This window comes from Monopterus albus, unplaced genomic scaffold, assembly GCF_001952655.1.
Source record: "Monopterus albus unplaced genomic scaffold, M_albus_1.0 scaffold324.1, whole genome shotgun sequence".
In the NCBI taxonomy this organism is placed as follows: Eukaryota; Metazoa; Chordata; class Actinopteri; order Synbranchiformes; family Synbranchidae; genus Monopterus; species Monopterus albus.
This window is the reverse complement of record NW_018128204.1, coordinates 384,416-398,954: the sequence shown is the minus strand read 5'-3', so window position 1 is coordinate 398,954 and position 14,539 is coordinate 384,416. Positions and strand designations below refer to the sequence as shown.

The window sequence follows — 14,539 nt, the reverse complement described above, 5'->3', positions numbered from 1 at the left end:
TGATGTAATCACTGAGTCACAGGGACAGATCAACCACACAATCAACACTCTATAGATATATATTAGTTTATAATATGTGGCAGGAAAATTTGCACTTTTATTTTTCAGCTCTAGTTCAGGTCACAAAACCACCAGTGTGTGGTTTTGTCAGCATGCTGTTTCTGACTTTTTCCCTCTGAATTCTGGCTTTAAATTCAAATTGTACCTTTACTCTCAGAATTCTGAATCCATCAGCTGTCAAGCCAAGCTAATATGGATATAATACCATCACAGCCCCTGCATATTAGTGCAAATTATATAGGCTCATATACAGCGCTGCGTATTTGAAAAGCCTTGTATACACAAGTCTTCAAATCTACTGTACATTAACTGATGTTTGGTCACTTGGGGACAGTGTAAAAGGTCTAATTTTTAGCTAAAATGCTTCATTATTGTGTCCATCACCAAATAAGATGTCAGAGCTTGCCAAAGTCTGTCTGCTGCTCCTGAAAATAACAATGTGGTTGATACTTACTAACATTTTGTGGCTCATTTTTTGGTGCAAAACAGTCAAATTACGTGTATTCATTTCACTGGGAGTCACAGGTGGGTTTTACACTGAAGAAAAGGTAAAACGCAGCCCTGAAATTTGCAAGACTGGTCTCATTGCAACATGTATTTTAAGGAATTCCTGTTTAGGAATGCAAAAAAATCAAGGAGGAGATGTATACTAATACCGTCAGCACCTGATTTACCACTGCTGTGACAGAGGGAACTGCGACTGCAGTCTAACGTCAGGTGAAAGCAGCTGTAAACTTTGTGGCACTGCTCTTAGTGGAGCGGCTGTTAGTCATCTGAGACCTCTGCAGCGTTAACATGTTGGAGAAAGGAGGGCGTGTTTGTGAATCGCATTGCTCACTGGAGGAGAGTGTGAGGGACCTGTACAGGCTTTTAGGTAATGAACAAAATAAAGAAGACTTGATTGGCAGAAGATGACATGATATATGTTTACTGGTTTCTTCAATCATATTAAAGTTCAGTCACTGTAAACCTCCTTCTCCACTTCCTCTCGGCCTGCGCGTGAGCAGTAGCCTGGCAATACTGTAACGTAACATTTACACCAATACATCTTCTTTGATTTGAGACAGAAAGACTGATGGAGCCAATGAGGGAGAAGACTAAACAAGATTCTGTACTTAGCCCTCTGGCAACAAACAGGACAGTGACTGATGCTGCACAAAGCAGTTACAGACACATAAGACACACATTTGTATACAACATCTCACCCCCACCTGTGACAGTTGTAGAGTGACAACTTGTGCTTGGATAGAGTTTGTAGATAAAGTGAGCCAAATGGTGAACACACAATGACACTGGCTTGTGTACATGCTTTGGCAGCCACACACACACACACATGCACACTGTGTTTACATTCAGTGTTTGTGTTTGTTGTTATGAAGTGTGAAAGCATGATGCGGATTGAGGCTCTGAGTCACTGTGAAGCCACTACACAGACAGCAAAGAAGAGTCTATTTGCAGAATATTCTTGCTATGGGGTGACAGAGCTAACCACCAGGCTGCCCTCAAGTGTCTTGATTTTAAAATAATTTACTGTACATACATTTTTTTTACATAAAAATAATCCTCTCTTAAGTGTTAAAGCATTGGAACTATAGAACTTGCTTTTATTACATGGAGAAAACAAAACCTGTTTTTCTCTCTGATGTACCTGCGTCTTTCCAGGAACATTTCTGGAGTTTGGACAAAGCTGAGACTAAACTGGCTCCTAAACTGACCATCCAAATCTGGGACAACGACAAGTTCTCCTTTGATGACTACCTCGGTAAAACCCACTGCTCTGAGAGTTTATTGTTATTTTCTTTTGACCTTTATAAAGTTTTCAACCTGCCTGGTTAATCATGATAGGTGTGCATGAACAAAATCAATGTCTAATAAATATATTTTTTACAGATTTAGTAGCAGTACTTCCAAGAAAGATATCTCTAAATCACAGTTTAATAGTTGGAGTTTTAGTGGATGTGTTCCATAGTCCCTGGGTTCCTACCTATTTAAGCAACTGTGAAACACACATACAAGCCATTTGGTTGTGCAAATGCATGCCATTCATTTTGGGATACAAAGTGCAGACAGTCGTTCAGGATTTTTTGGCTGAGGTTTAGGTGTTAAATCCATCCAGGAAGCCATATGTGCAGTGTACACTTAAGACAAACTACTGTAATAACATTTACCTTTAGAATTAATGCTCTTTGATTTCCACTGTGTTGGCACATTTCACAGAGGGCGGGCTGATTTTATTTTTGTTTCTTGAGGCTCAAGCTGTCAAAATTCTGCTTTTCTTTCACCCCTGACGCTGCCCCAGCCCTGTCCCTTGAAATAGCTGACCATTGTGCCTCTCCTCTTTCACTCCCCTTGCTTTATTTCATCTTTTCTTTCTTTGCCAAAGAAGAAGACTGAGTGTCTGTCTGCGGTGGGAGAGGAGGAAGAAGATGAAGAATCCAGATTCAGAGCTGCTGCTGTCTGTCATAATCTCTGCCGTGACGTTTCCTCTCAATTGAGTTTGTTCACCTCGTACAGTCTGCGGGCGTGTGGCCACCTCAAAGCATTTTTTCCTTGCCTGCCTGTCTTCAGCTTGTCAGCTCGGACCGCTGACTGCTGATCTTTCTGCATCAGACTCAAAGCCATTTTCCTACGGTCAAACTGTCAAACGGCAGCGAACTCTGGAAAAACACTCCCTAGTGGACGTCTAGTCTCTCTTCAGCCATTCAACAACCCACAATTCCTCAATACTTAACGTCAACAATGATCAAAACCGTATTAACTACCTTTCACCACATGATCGTCCATAATTCATTCAGAACACACTCGGTAATTAGTCGTTAAGAAAACCTGGCTATGTGGAGAGCTGACGCTGCTGAAATGAATAGAAAAAAAGAAGACCTTTGTGGTTTGCATGAGTTGTGTAAAAACAAGCGATAAAGAAAGAATTTAAAGATTTACAGATGTTTTTCAATTGAGTGCAAACTTTCACCATAACCCAACACATTTTTCTTTTCACAAAGGCACAAGACAAATTCTCACCTGCTTTTGTCTGTGCATCGAGTCCTGACCCCCAGTTTGGGAAACACTGAACTAGGCAATTAGTTGGATTCAACAGGAGAGATATTTTCTAATATAATAATGTGTTTATTGTTGTCATGATTTCTTTTTCCTTATGATCCAGCCCTGTGTGAATGCACTCTTAATGTCTCTGTAGGTCACCTGGTGATGGACCTGAACCGCATGCCGCGTCCAGCCAAAACTCCAGGGAAATGCGGCCTGCAGCTGTTTGATCAGCCAAAGGACAGGCTGGTGTCTCTGTTCGAACAGAAGACTGTCAAAGGGTGGTGGCCCTGCATCTGTGAGAAAAATGGAGAGAAGATCATTGCTGTGAGAACGCAAGCATACACAGATGGACATCGCACACAGAGACACTCACAGATTTACATAAACAAAGAAACTAGGTCTGCTTGAAGCCCTAATCATCCTTCAGGATTTTCAAAACAGACTGAACAACAATGATTAATTTTGCCCCACAAAATCCCCTGAGGAGTCTTTGTAATTGTAATTCCCTTTCAGGATTCGAGTTTGGTGAACTTTGGCACAAGAATCAGTGGTACTGACCAAAAGCAAAGTGATCGTCATGGTGCTAAGATTTCAGGAAATTTCAGAGCTGGAAAGTTCAAAATGGAGGAAACTGTCTCAGCTTGTCAGCTGTTTTGCATCTTGTATAAACTGCTCCATAAATGAGCAATAGTTTATAGATAGTTATGACAAAAGAGTCAATGGTGCAAATGCTTCTTTTTGAGTAAATTATGTGACATTACTGTTCCTTTCATAACTGAACTAGCAAACATAGTAACTGCCTGTTAGCTTGGAGAGCTTTTCTCTCTTTCTCAAAAACACTTTATTAAATGAAATGCTGTATAATTTCACGAACAAAATGCCAGTAGGTTGTAAATATTTGAGAACATAAAAAATAGAAAGAAGCTCAGGGAATTACAGCATTGTCAACTGTTGTGAGCGATATCCAGCCACAGTGCTTTACTAGCTAGCCCCTCAAGTAGTCCCTGAGCTTCAGAAAGACATTCACAATCACTTTAAAGATGAGTACATGCAGTACTTTGTATTTTAATGGATAGTACTAAATGATATACTGCATGTTTGTGTTTCAGGGAAAAGTGGAGGTATCATTAGAGATCGTGACAGAACAGGAGCAAGAGGAGAGACCAGCTGGCCTCGGTAGAGACGAACCCAACATGAACCCTCACCTGGAGGAACCTCAGTGAGCCACACACACACACACACACACACACACATACATGCTTGTCTTTTTATAATTGTGAGGACACTCACTGACATAATACCCTCCTTAGACCCTAACCCTACCTTAACCATCACAACTAAGTGGAACTCCAACCCTTCACTTAACCCTAAACTAGAATGTGGATACTCGAACCCAGCTCGACAGGGCCCATCGGTTCAGGCCAGGTTTGGGTATGTAGGTCAAAATCTAGGAGCACTTAAATAAGGGGGAAAACACCATCCAAACTCAACTGTGTCAGGCTCAAGTCGAGTTCGGATATTATACACTATAAGCTTGTCGGGTCCGGGTTGGGTTTGGACAGAAATATGAGGCCGGATCCCTGCTCTACTCTAAACCCTGAAACCCTCAAACAGCCCTCGGGAAGTGTGAAGACCAGTCCAAATGTTCTCTCAGTAACAGTATTGAACAAAAACGTGTCCACTTGTAGAAATGTGTGTACACACACACACACACACACACACACTCAATAACATAATCTCCAAGCATCCTTCTTGTCTCCTCCCAGGCGTCCTGAGACCTCCTTCCTGTGGTTCTCCTCCCCTTATAAGACCCTCAAGTTCATTCTCTGGAGGCGCTTCAAGTGGTTCATCATCCTGTTCATCATTCTCTTCTTCATCCTCCTCTTCCTCGGCGTTTTTCTATACGCATTCCCGGCAAGTTTGAGTCTCTCTATATATTTGTTTGTGTGACACAGACAGGTGACACAAGCCACACCAGCTAGCAACATGTGCTTATTTGTTTGAATAATTAAATAATTTTGTCCAGAAAGAACAACTTATGAGGATTCACATGAACAAAAACCACAAATAAAAAATAAACAAAAACAGCCAGGCTGAATATAACACAAAAGTAACTTTGTGCATCTTCTCTTCTTCTTTTTGTTTGTTTCATCCTACAGAACTATGCTGCAATGAAGATGGTGGGACCCTTTGGACCTCCCAAGGCAGCACAGTGATGATGGAAGAGTCCAGGGATGCAGAAAAAAGAACCAAACCATGAACAAGCAGACACACTGAAGTTTTCTGAGAGTGAAATAAGGTTACATTTCTGCTTCTTCATGCCTATTTCTTTCTTCAAATGTCTTCCTGAAGTTGTTCAGAGCAAGTGATAACAGCAGCGATCAGCTTGTGAACTGTGACTCTGTGTGTTCCAGACAGATGTTTATACAAACAGGCCTCATTCACAATAGTGCCTGAGGTTCACTTGTGTGTTTGTGAGTCCATTTGTGCCTTTACTGTTAGATGTGCCCACCAACGTCTTTCCATTCATCAGACAACCTGCCTTACTGTACTGGATGTGCTTCCAAAGATCAGATTAGATCTCAGCATGTGTCATCTGTGTCTTCAGCCTACCTACTCGTCACCCCGCCGTCATTTTTCTCATCTCTCTTTCCGGATCATCCGCGTTCATACAGAGAAGAGGGAGAATGAATGCTCGTCGCCAATGCCCCCACGTCTGAAAAAGCAGAAACAGAATAAAAGATTGAGATGTTGCAACTGTCAACATCAGGTGAGGCAGCACTGACTGAACGGCATCAAAATGGCAAACCTTATCACGGTTTAATTAATTGTAAAACCCTTAATGCAAGGTATGTTATGCCATTGTCACATATGCTGCCTTCAAGTGCAATCAGGTCTTAAAAATCAAGTCAGACTTGTGTTATTAAAAAAATCTGATGCATGTTTTCATCTTTGGTTATGGATGTTATGTGTAGGAGCCCTGTGCCAACTGGGATTGGCTTCACCCCCACCCCTGAAACCTTTTTCTGGATAAATGGTGTTGATAATGGATGGATGGATGTTATGTGTAGATCTAATATGCTGCCTTCAGGTGCTGTGGGAAGGTTTGTCTTTTAATGTCTCAGCAGTTACCAGTGTACAAAAATACTGTTTAAAATACAAAAATTTAGTAACAGCCATTAGGTTTTTTCCTTTTTTCCTTGTATTCCACATCCTCCTTCTTCTTCTTCTGCACTTCCTTCTTCTGCATCAATATTTGCTCTTCCTTCTTTTTATCCTCATTCTTTTCTCCCTCCCCCTTTATTGTTTTTCCTCTTCCTCCTTGATCCCCACCTTTTCTTCACCTCTATATCCTTTTTTTTTTCTACTACCTGAAATTAGTTTCTGTCTTCTCGTATTCCCTATCCTCCCTCCCCTTCAGTCTTGTAGCACTCTCAAGGTTCGGCGGGTTAAGTTGGAGATTTATTCCTGTTGATCTTGCACTTTACTAGCACAAAGTATGTTTTCAGATAGATGGATGTCAGCAGAGGGCAGCACAGTGGTGCAGTGGTTAGCACCGTTGCCTCACAGCAAGAAGGCTCCGGGTTTGGGCCCCACCCGGGACCCTGTTCAGGGATTAAGCAGTAGAAGATGAATGGAATGGAATGGAATGAATGTCAGCAGATAAGGACACACACACTGTGCTGATGAAACTGAATGAAAACTGGAGTAATGTTAGTCTTTGATGTAATCTGCATTTTTCTGGCTCATGTGGGTCAGAACAGATGTATGATCGCAGTCCATAGACAAAGACAGACACATTGCCTGAACAGGAGAGGGAGACTAATCCGCTCAGATTCTATGGGATTTCCTGAAGCATGTTAGTTTATCTGCGTGTGTGTGTGTGTGTGTGTCAGTGTCTTATCCTTAAATAAACCTGGAAGACTTAGCAGTCAAAGCAAAACATGGATGGACGATAAAGATGAATTAAGTCATAATTAGAAAGATGGAGAAGAGGGTGAGAGAAATACTTGCATCCATTCTCTTCTTTTCTTGTATTTCATTTTGCATCTGTTTGTTCTCAGTCTAAATTTACTTTTTCTCCTCATTTCATTTGCTATGGTCCTGATCAGAGTGGAAAAGTTGACTTAGACTTATTTGTTTTAGTTTTAGTTTCATGCCAGTGAATTACAAGCCAACCAGGCCCTGTAAACAAAAGTCACATGGACTCACAAGGAGCTCATTTATTGGACGGAGCTTTGGTAACCTGTTGTCCTGCCAGGTCGGAGTGATCCTCAGATAATTTACCTTCTCCGGAGTTTTAAAATCAACACATAGCAAACATTTGATTTGCAGCCCAGACTTTTACTCCAAAATTCAAATTAGCTTTCAAAACATGAGGAACTTGTTATCAGATGTCAACATTTCTTTCCTTGTACCCATAAACTCTAGCATTTTGTTTCCTGCAGAGTTGGAATAGCATTGTTGCCCCTAAGAAACCATGGTACATTTTGTGTGGAGGGAGGCGTCACTGTCAACTTACTATTGTTGAAATGGCCCTAGTCTCTCCTCTCACAGAATCATCATAAAAAGACTCAATGCTTCCGAGAATGAATGGAAAACACTAAAGATTAATCACTTCTACAAACAGTTGAATCAATCATTTAGGCACCACTGCATTGGTCAGGTTCCTACTCATTTTCTATGCACCATTTTTGAGGGGTGGGGGTGGGCAATGTGTATGTGATATCATATTCTGGCACCATGGTGGCTGCTGGAAATGATGCACTGCAGGCACACTGTGGCTCAAATCATTATTTTATGGCCACAACACTGACAGACAAAAAATACTGTTAGGTTCAGCTATAGTGACATTCAAAATGAATGATGGCAGAGTATTAGAGGCAGCAAAAGGATCATCTGTTACCAACTAAACAAGCTGCAAATGTGTATCTGTGCTTGTAGAACAACTGAAACTATGTGAAAGATGTGGCTGCTGGAGAACAGATCATTTAAAGTCGTGACTGAGATGAGACACGACCAGATCCTGCGGACATTTGCTGTGGAAATATACTCAAAGCTCATTGGTTTTAAGATAGTAAAATATACGTAGCTTCTGTTGGGACTTAGACAAGTCTTTATTTTCTTTATTTCATTTTAAGATCAGTATTATTTGTATTATTGCTTGAGGTATTCAGCTGTTTTGGGAAACTATTTGGGTTGAGTTTTCCTGTTTGTGTTCTTTGGTTCAGGTTACCGCTCCACTTGAGAAGTGGTCTGAGGTTCTTCTCAATGTTTACTTTGAAAGAAAGTATCTTTAAGTTTAGAAGAATGAATGTCACTACATATTTTTGTCCTGCACCTGCTGAAAAGGTCTATTCAGATATAGTGATGAGCAAAATGTAAATAGATGGCTTGAAAATGACAGCTTGGTGGAGAAATGTGCACAACACAGGAGCAAAAATCAGCGCAACACAAATAGTAAACTCATCAGTAAGGTCACTGATATAGGTGTTGTCTTCAGGTAGCTGTAAATATAAAACAAGGAAATGACAAAAAATAACAAAAGGGAAAAAAACAATGAAAATTCCCATTGCTTTGTATCAGGTGCATTAACTGAAACAATCCAGAGCACACCTGATACCTGTTCAGAAATGGACAAGATAAATCTATTTTATGGCAGGATGTTTGCATGAACAGATGAGAAGTTTATGGATTTTTGGAAAAATTAGCACATTTAATTTCTATCTTAGTATCTTGAAGTAGCCTTATACATTTGAGAGAGCTTTAAACATTCTACTGATGTAATAGAAACCCTTTATTAAATTCTGCTGTCAGTTTCCATTTCCAGTGAACGTGCTCTGGATTGTTTTAGTTAATTTTCAACACAGCCTCAATGTCCTTCTTACTATAATTTTGTCAAATCAGCAATGTTTTTGCCGGATATTATTCTTGTCAGTAAATGCAACGTGCCTTCAGCTTTTAGCTTTGCTGCTAACACTAACAATTAAATGTGCCAAAGAAAGGCAGACTGTTCATATGGAAGCTTAATATACAAGTTAAATGATGTTTACCCAGTATTTGGCCCCAAAGATATCAGGCCTTACCGTCATACATCTTCAGAGCCCCACAATAAGCAACACCATCTTCCAGACCTACCCATAACACAAAGCATCCCTGAATCAGATCCTCACCCAAATATAGAGCAGATATGTGTCTTGACACACAGCTTCTGCATTGTATTTACTCAGGTCAAGCAGTGGCTGGTCCAACTGATTGTCTAGGAAAAGTAGACTTAACAATTCCAGTGAGTCTGTAACTATATTATCACCAACACCAAATCAAGTTTTGTGTGGGTGTAGGACAGACTCTTTGTCTGCACCCACACTCCCAACACAGCCCTTCATCTACTCAGGCTAATTCAGGCTAACTCTTACCAAGCAGTCACTAGCACTAGCAAACATTTTAACTGCTGTTCTAGCCACCAAACATCTTGTATAGTAATACTAGCATGCGCTTCAGCATGAATTGAAGCTATTCAGACACCACAAACATTTCAGATTCTCTTAAGTAGCTGTAGCTTCCAGTTGCGTTTTTGAAGCTTAAAACAAGGACATTTTGGAAAATATTTTTATTTTATAATTTACTGTGTTTCGGAGGGCTAGATATGACAGTCAATACCACTCTCAAGTCTTTAACTTCCTGCCCGCACCTGGCAGGTTAACTTGGCTAATAGACTAGAAACAGTGAGAAGCAGCATTTCAGGCTTTGTCATGAACCAGCCCCGAGAGCCTTCAGAGGTCAGTAGTCCTCCATATTTAACACGCTGAAAAAAACATAGCTTGTTAAGTGAAATAAACAAGACATAGTGTGTCATTTGTGAGCTCAAGAGGCAGAGTTTATTTTTCAACAAAACAGGTCTTTGGTGGACATGTGCAAAGTCCTTAAGACTTAAAAAAAAATGTCTAATTTGCTGTTTTTATGTTTGTCTGCATGTGAATCCTAAAGTCCGATTTTGTTTACTAATGTGAAATTACTATCTCTGAATGACTGGCCATCTTTGCACTATTCCTGTTGCTAAAACAGAACGCCCCACTGTGTGGATGTACACTGCACTATGCTGCAGCTTAAACCACGAGCATCCTCCTGTTGTTGACTGTAGTAAACTGATGCACTCTGTCCTGGTGAAACTGGAAACCAGTTTTGAACCAATCTGTGTTTTTATACAGTATGAACAGCACCAGGACAAATGTCTTTGTTGTTATTGTAAAAGGTGGGTGATCATGGCTGGCAGTACTGATGGTTTTTAAAATTGTTTTTTTTTTTTGTGGAGACACAGACTGAATGTGTTCTAAACATGACCTGTATTTGACTTAATATCCACAGAGCAGTAGTGTGTGCACTGCATTATGTCAGTATTATCAATAAAACTGCATTTCTGATCAGTATGTCTCTTTACATAATTATGTATTAGTACCTACATGTACCACTTCTGTACACAGTCTGAAGGCATTTGATGTCCACTGAGAATAAACACCCATAAAGGCTAACACGTGAGTATGCAGAACGTGTTTAGTTCACTGACCTTGGCACGAACCCGCCGAGTTGGCAGAAGTCAGGCTGAAAACTCGCTTTGACTGATTTGAGCTTTGAGCTCCCACAACCCTAAATTATTACTTTGCTTTCCCACCTCTCCCTCATCTCCTCCTCCCTTCCTCCCTCCTTCCAGTCATCCATCCCTCCTGATACCACATCACTCTCATCCCGTAACCTCTCTCATTTTACTTTCCATGTCCGTCTCATGTTCCCCCTTTTGCGTTCTTTCTCAGGGGTGTTGTTATGGTCAGCATGAACTGCAGGTGAACCTCGGACCACTGTGTGTGTGTGTGTGTGTGTGTGTGTGCACGCAGTGTGGGTGGGCTGTGGCAGTGGTCTGTCTTCACTCTTCCATCTCTCTCATTTTTTTTGACCTTCGCTGTCTTCCTCCTCCTCCTCACTCTGCCATGACCTCCCTCCCTGTCCTCCTCCTCCAGTATTTTCACTACTGATCACATCCCTTGTCATACCAGTTACACATTATGTATTCTTTGGCTGTATTCACACCACGGCTGAACGCGTCCCAAGTAAGATTGGATGGTTTTTAATGTGAAAGACCTCTTTGCTGCTGCACTGAAAATGTAAATAAAAACTGCCTATGTGCTTTCTATGTAGTATGGATTACAGTAGCAATGATTCTGTCACATGTGCCACCCAGCTCCTATAAAACTGATTTCAGTTTAATGCTGTTTTCTGTTGATTTTGAAAGACACTTCATGTTAATGTTGATATGAATGTTAAGCTTGATAGTTTATTTCTGTGTAAAACCCATCTGGTACCAAACCACCAGAACTCAGAGGTTTTTATGACTGACTCCACCAGAGCAGGAGGGAGCAAAAGCAACACAAAGGATTCAGAACATAAAGATTTATTGTGGCTATCAACGATTAAAACACAGTAAGGTGATGTGTTGGGGCAATTGCTTAAAAAAATAGCAGAGCTAGAAAGGAATATCAGGAGCAGTCAATGTCTCTCATCAGGTTAAGACAGAAGTGGAGTAAAGGTCCAACTCTCATATTCAGTACCATGTCAATACTTGGTATTCATCTGCAGATTCAGTCTTCAAATTAAGGAAGTTACCAGTGTAAAAGAGTAAATTGTGAAATTTGTTTTCACACAAGGGGCTAATGAAGCATTCTGGTGCTGCAGCTGCGGCATGGACACTGGCACCAAACTGTACCGTTAACACAGGTGAAATAATACAGTACATTCTGAACTCAGCGGCTTTGCTCCACCTCTCATTTGAAAAATCTAATTTATGTCTTATGTCAGCATTTTTTGTCTAATGGAAAAAAGGTTAAAAAAACATTCCCCAAATCTCAAGACAAAATGGTTCGGAGTGTGGAGATTTGCTAGTCTGCTGCTATTTTACGGATGATCTCCCTGTATAAACTGAATCTTTCAGAACAGCTCCCAAGTGTCTGAAAAGCACATAAGACCAGTTCACAGTTCAGTCCCTGTATTGTGTCAGAAGATTTAAATAATTAATCTCGGTTTGGCGCTGTTTGAGTGTGTGTCTGTGCCATTGAACTGCTGAGCAGGTGGAAATTATTAGACAGGCATATTAGGGACTTCACAAGATTTGAAGTTTTTATTTTCTCAAATACTCCTGTTAGACTATGTGCCCTTCTTCTGTTATCAACAGTTGCAAAAGTTGTATGTTATATTATTAATCTGATTTTGAAAAGTAACTAGTGACTAAAGTTAATACAAAATCAATGCAAGCTGTTTTTTGTGTTCAAGGACAATTTCATATCAAGACAATCCAAAAGACCTGGCCTCAGTGTTCTTGATCAAACTGCATTGAAACTGTAAATAGTAGCTGTGGTGTGCCACGTGTCCTGATTTTAGGACCCATAATCTTTTTAATACATTTGAGATAACATAAAATACTGAGGACATCATTAGTGAAATGTTAAAAATGTATCTTTACATAGTGATTTTGTCCTGTCATAATTCAGTTTGTGTAACGGCCTATAAGTCATTAATGTTTTGTTTCTTTTTTTTGTATTGTTTTATGAAAAATATTAACATCTTGAATCCCATATATCTCTACATCTTCAACCTCTTCTTTCTCCTCCTCATCTTTTTGCCTCACATCACTCCGATGTTAATCAGATTTATAGATGAAATACATGCAACTTCTAAAAATATTTTGTTTACAGCCAACATACATGGGTGCATTCACTGCGTGTGTGTGCTTAAGGAAGCTTTGAACATGGATGAGGTCAAAGTGCATCTCATTCACCAGATGTGACGGAAAATAACCAGAGGGGATGCTGGCACACAGGACTCTGGTTGTTTCATTATCACCTCAGACACACACATGTAGCAGTGAGGAGGCCTATAACATCAAACACTTACAGCTAGTAAAACCGCAGTCGCCCCATCTGTACCTGAGGGTCTCCTTCACAAGTTCAGAGTGGTGATATCAGCTTACAAACTCTCACACACTTATATGCAGATGTTTGATATCGGTTTCTAAACACTCAGCCATACACAAATACTCAAATATGTAACATTCACAGATGTGGCTTAACAGCTTGTGCTGACACCTCCGAGGGCATCCAGAGTGCAAATCCCTGCCTGGATGAGACTGTTTTTCAGTGACCGCTTGTTCACCATTTGGCCTATAACTTGAGTTTGCATGATTATTTTGTTGTTGAGTCTAGTGAGTCTTCTTGGTGTTGGACTGATTTCTTAGGCAATCATTTTCCATATATTGCATGCATGCATGTTTGCCAACATGTTTGGGGGCGACTGTGGTTCAGTGGATAGAGCAATGACCTCCTAACCGGAGGTTCAAACTACGGTACCTGCAGTCCACATGTCGAAGTGTCCTTGGGCAAGACACTGAACTCATTTTACACGCCATGCTCATCTCATTAGTTTTTGTGTTAACTACCAGTGAGGAATGCAGTTGAACAGCTCAGTGGAAAAACCAATATAATTTAATGAGATGCTAATTACCAAATTGTTGGAGTGTTTAGTCACCGTGTAGCTAAATGTTGTGTTGTCTAGAGCTCAGGTAGAAGACAGTGATTTGCTCTTTACCTCATCCTGTGGTCCAGCTCTAACTGCCCTGAGCTGCAGTACTAGCAGGGTGACGTTGGAGTTAGAGAATGGCTTTCGTATTCTTGTCCTAAATTTCTCGTACTTTTCCCTTGAGGCTTGTTCATATCAGTGTTCCAAGCTGAAGTTGCATTATAAACTGGGAATTAAATATTAAAGGCTGGGGTGTTCACCAGTCAAAAGGATCTAACAATTACAAATATTTTTGTGTGATTTAGGTTAAATGCTGCAAGGCTCTATTTACTTTTCTCAAAGAAATGCATTAGAAAGTAATAAATAAATAAAAAATAAAAAAAATTTAATCCCGATGTACATAAAACCCTGCTGTGATATATTCTGGTGCAGTAGGTGGCAGCATGCACCCAAGTCTGCTGGTTTGCAACCCACCATTAAGATGAGAAGAGAAGGAAGAAGACGAAGAAGACGAAGAAGAAGGGGAAAAAAAACGAAAAAAAGAAAAGAAAAACCACTCAGGTGTTTTCAAACCAGGTAGTTGCTGAATTGTTTGCGTGTGGTCACGTCTTAAAAGTCTGCTTCCATCTGCAAACATCCCTTTGTCAAATGTAAGTGTCTTTTCACTTTTTCATGTGCATTTGTAAGTTGGACAAAACTGAAGAGTTTTGTGTTTTTGCGACAGTGTCAGACCCTATTTTTTTTATGTTGCCTGAAGCACTGATACCTGCTACATAAGTTCACTTCAGTAAGTTGAAATGTATTTTCATACATAGGTGAAATGATTTCATTTTGGATTACCCTAAAGCACAAAGCCTGCTTGTAAATGAAAATTTAA

General features: G+C 40.3%; 1 protein-coding gene across 10 annotated transcripts in view; it reads left to right on the top strand.

The window, feature by feature from the left end:
- The window catches only part of dysf (dysferlin, limb girdle muscular dystrophy 2B (autosomal recessive)), a 71,280-nt gene extending 56,989 nt beyond the window's left edge, over nt 1-14,291 (top strand). For 9 of the 10 annotated variants that reach the window (XM_020624280.1, XM_020624277.1, XM_020624274.1 and 6 more), the window contains 5 exons: nt 1,723-1,822; nt 3,254-3,426; nt 4,212-4,321; nt 4,869-5,016; nt 5,262-9,370. In XM_020624280.1, coding sequence (XP_020479936.1) covers nt 1,723-1,822; nt 3,254-3,426; nt 4,212-4,321; nt 4,869-5,016; nt 5,262-5,318 — 588 coding nt within the window. In that variant the 3' untranslated portion in view covers nt 5,319-9,370. Of the gene's footprint in view, nt 1-1,722; nt 1,823-3,253; nt 3,427-4,211; nt 4,322-4,868; nt 5,017-5,261; nt 9,371-14,094 lie in introns of those variants that run through there. The other variant, XR_002276934.1, reaches the window with a different exon arrangement.
- The last annotated feature ends 248 nt before the right edge of the window (nt 14,292-14,539 follow it).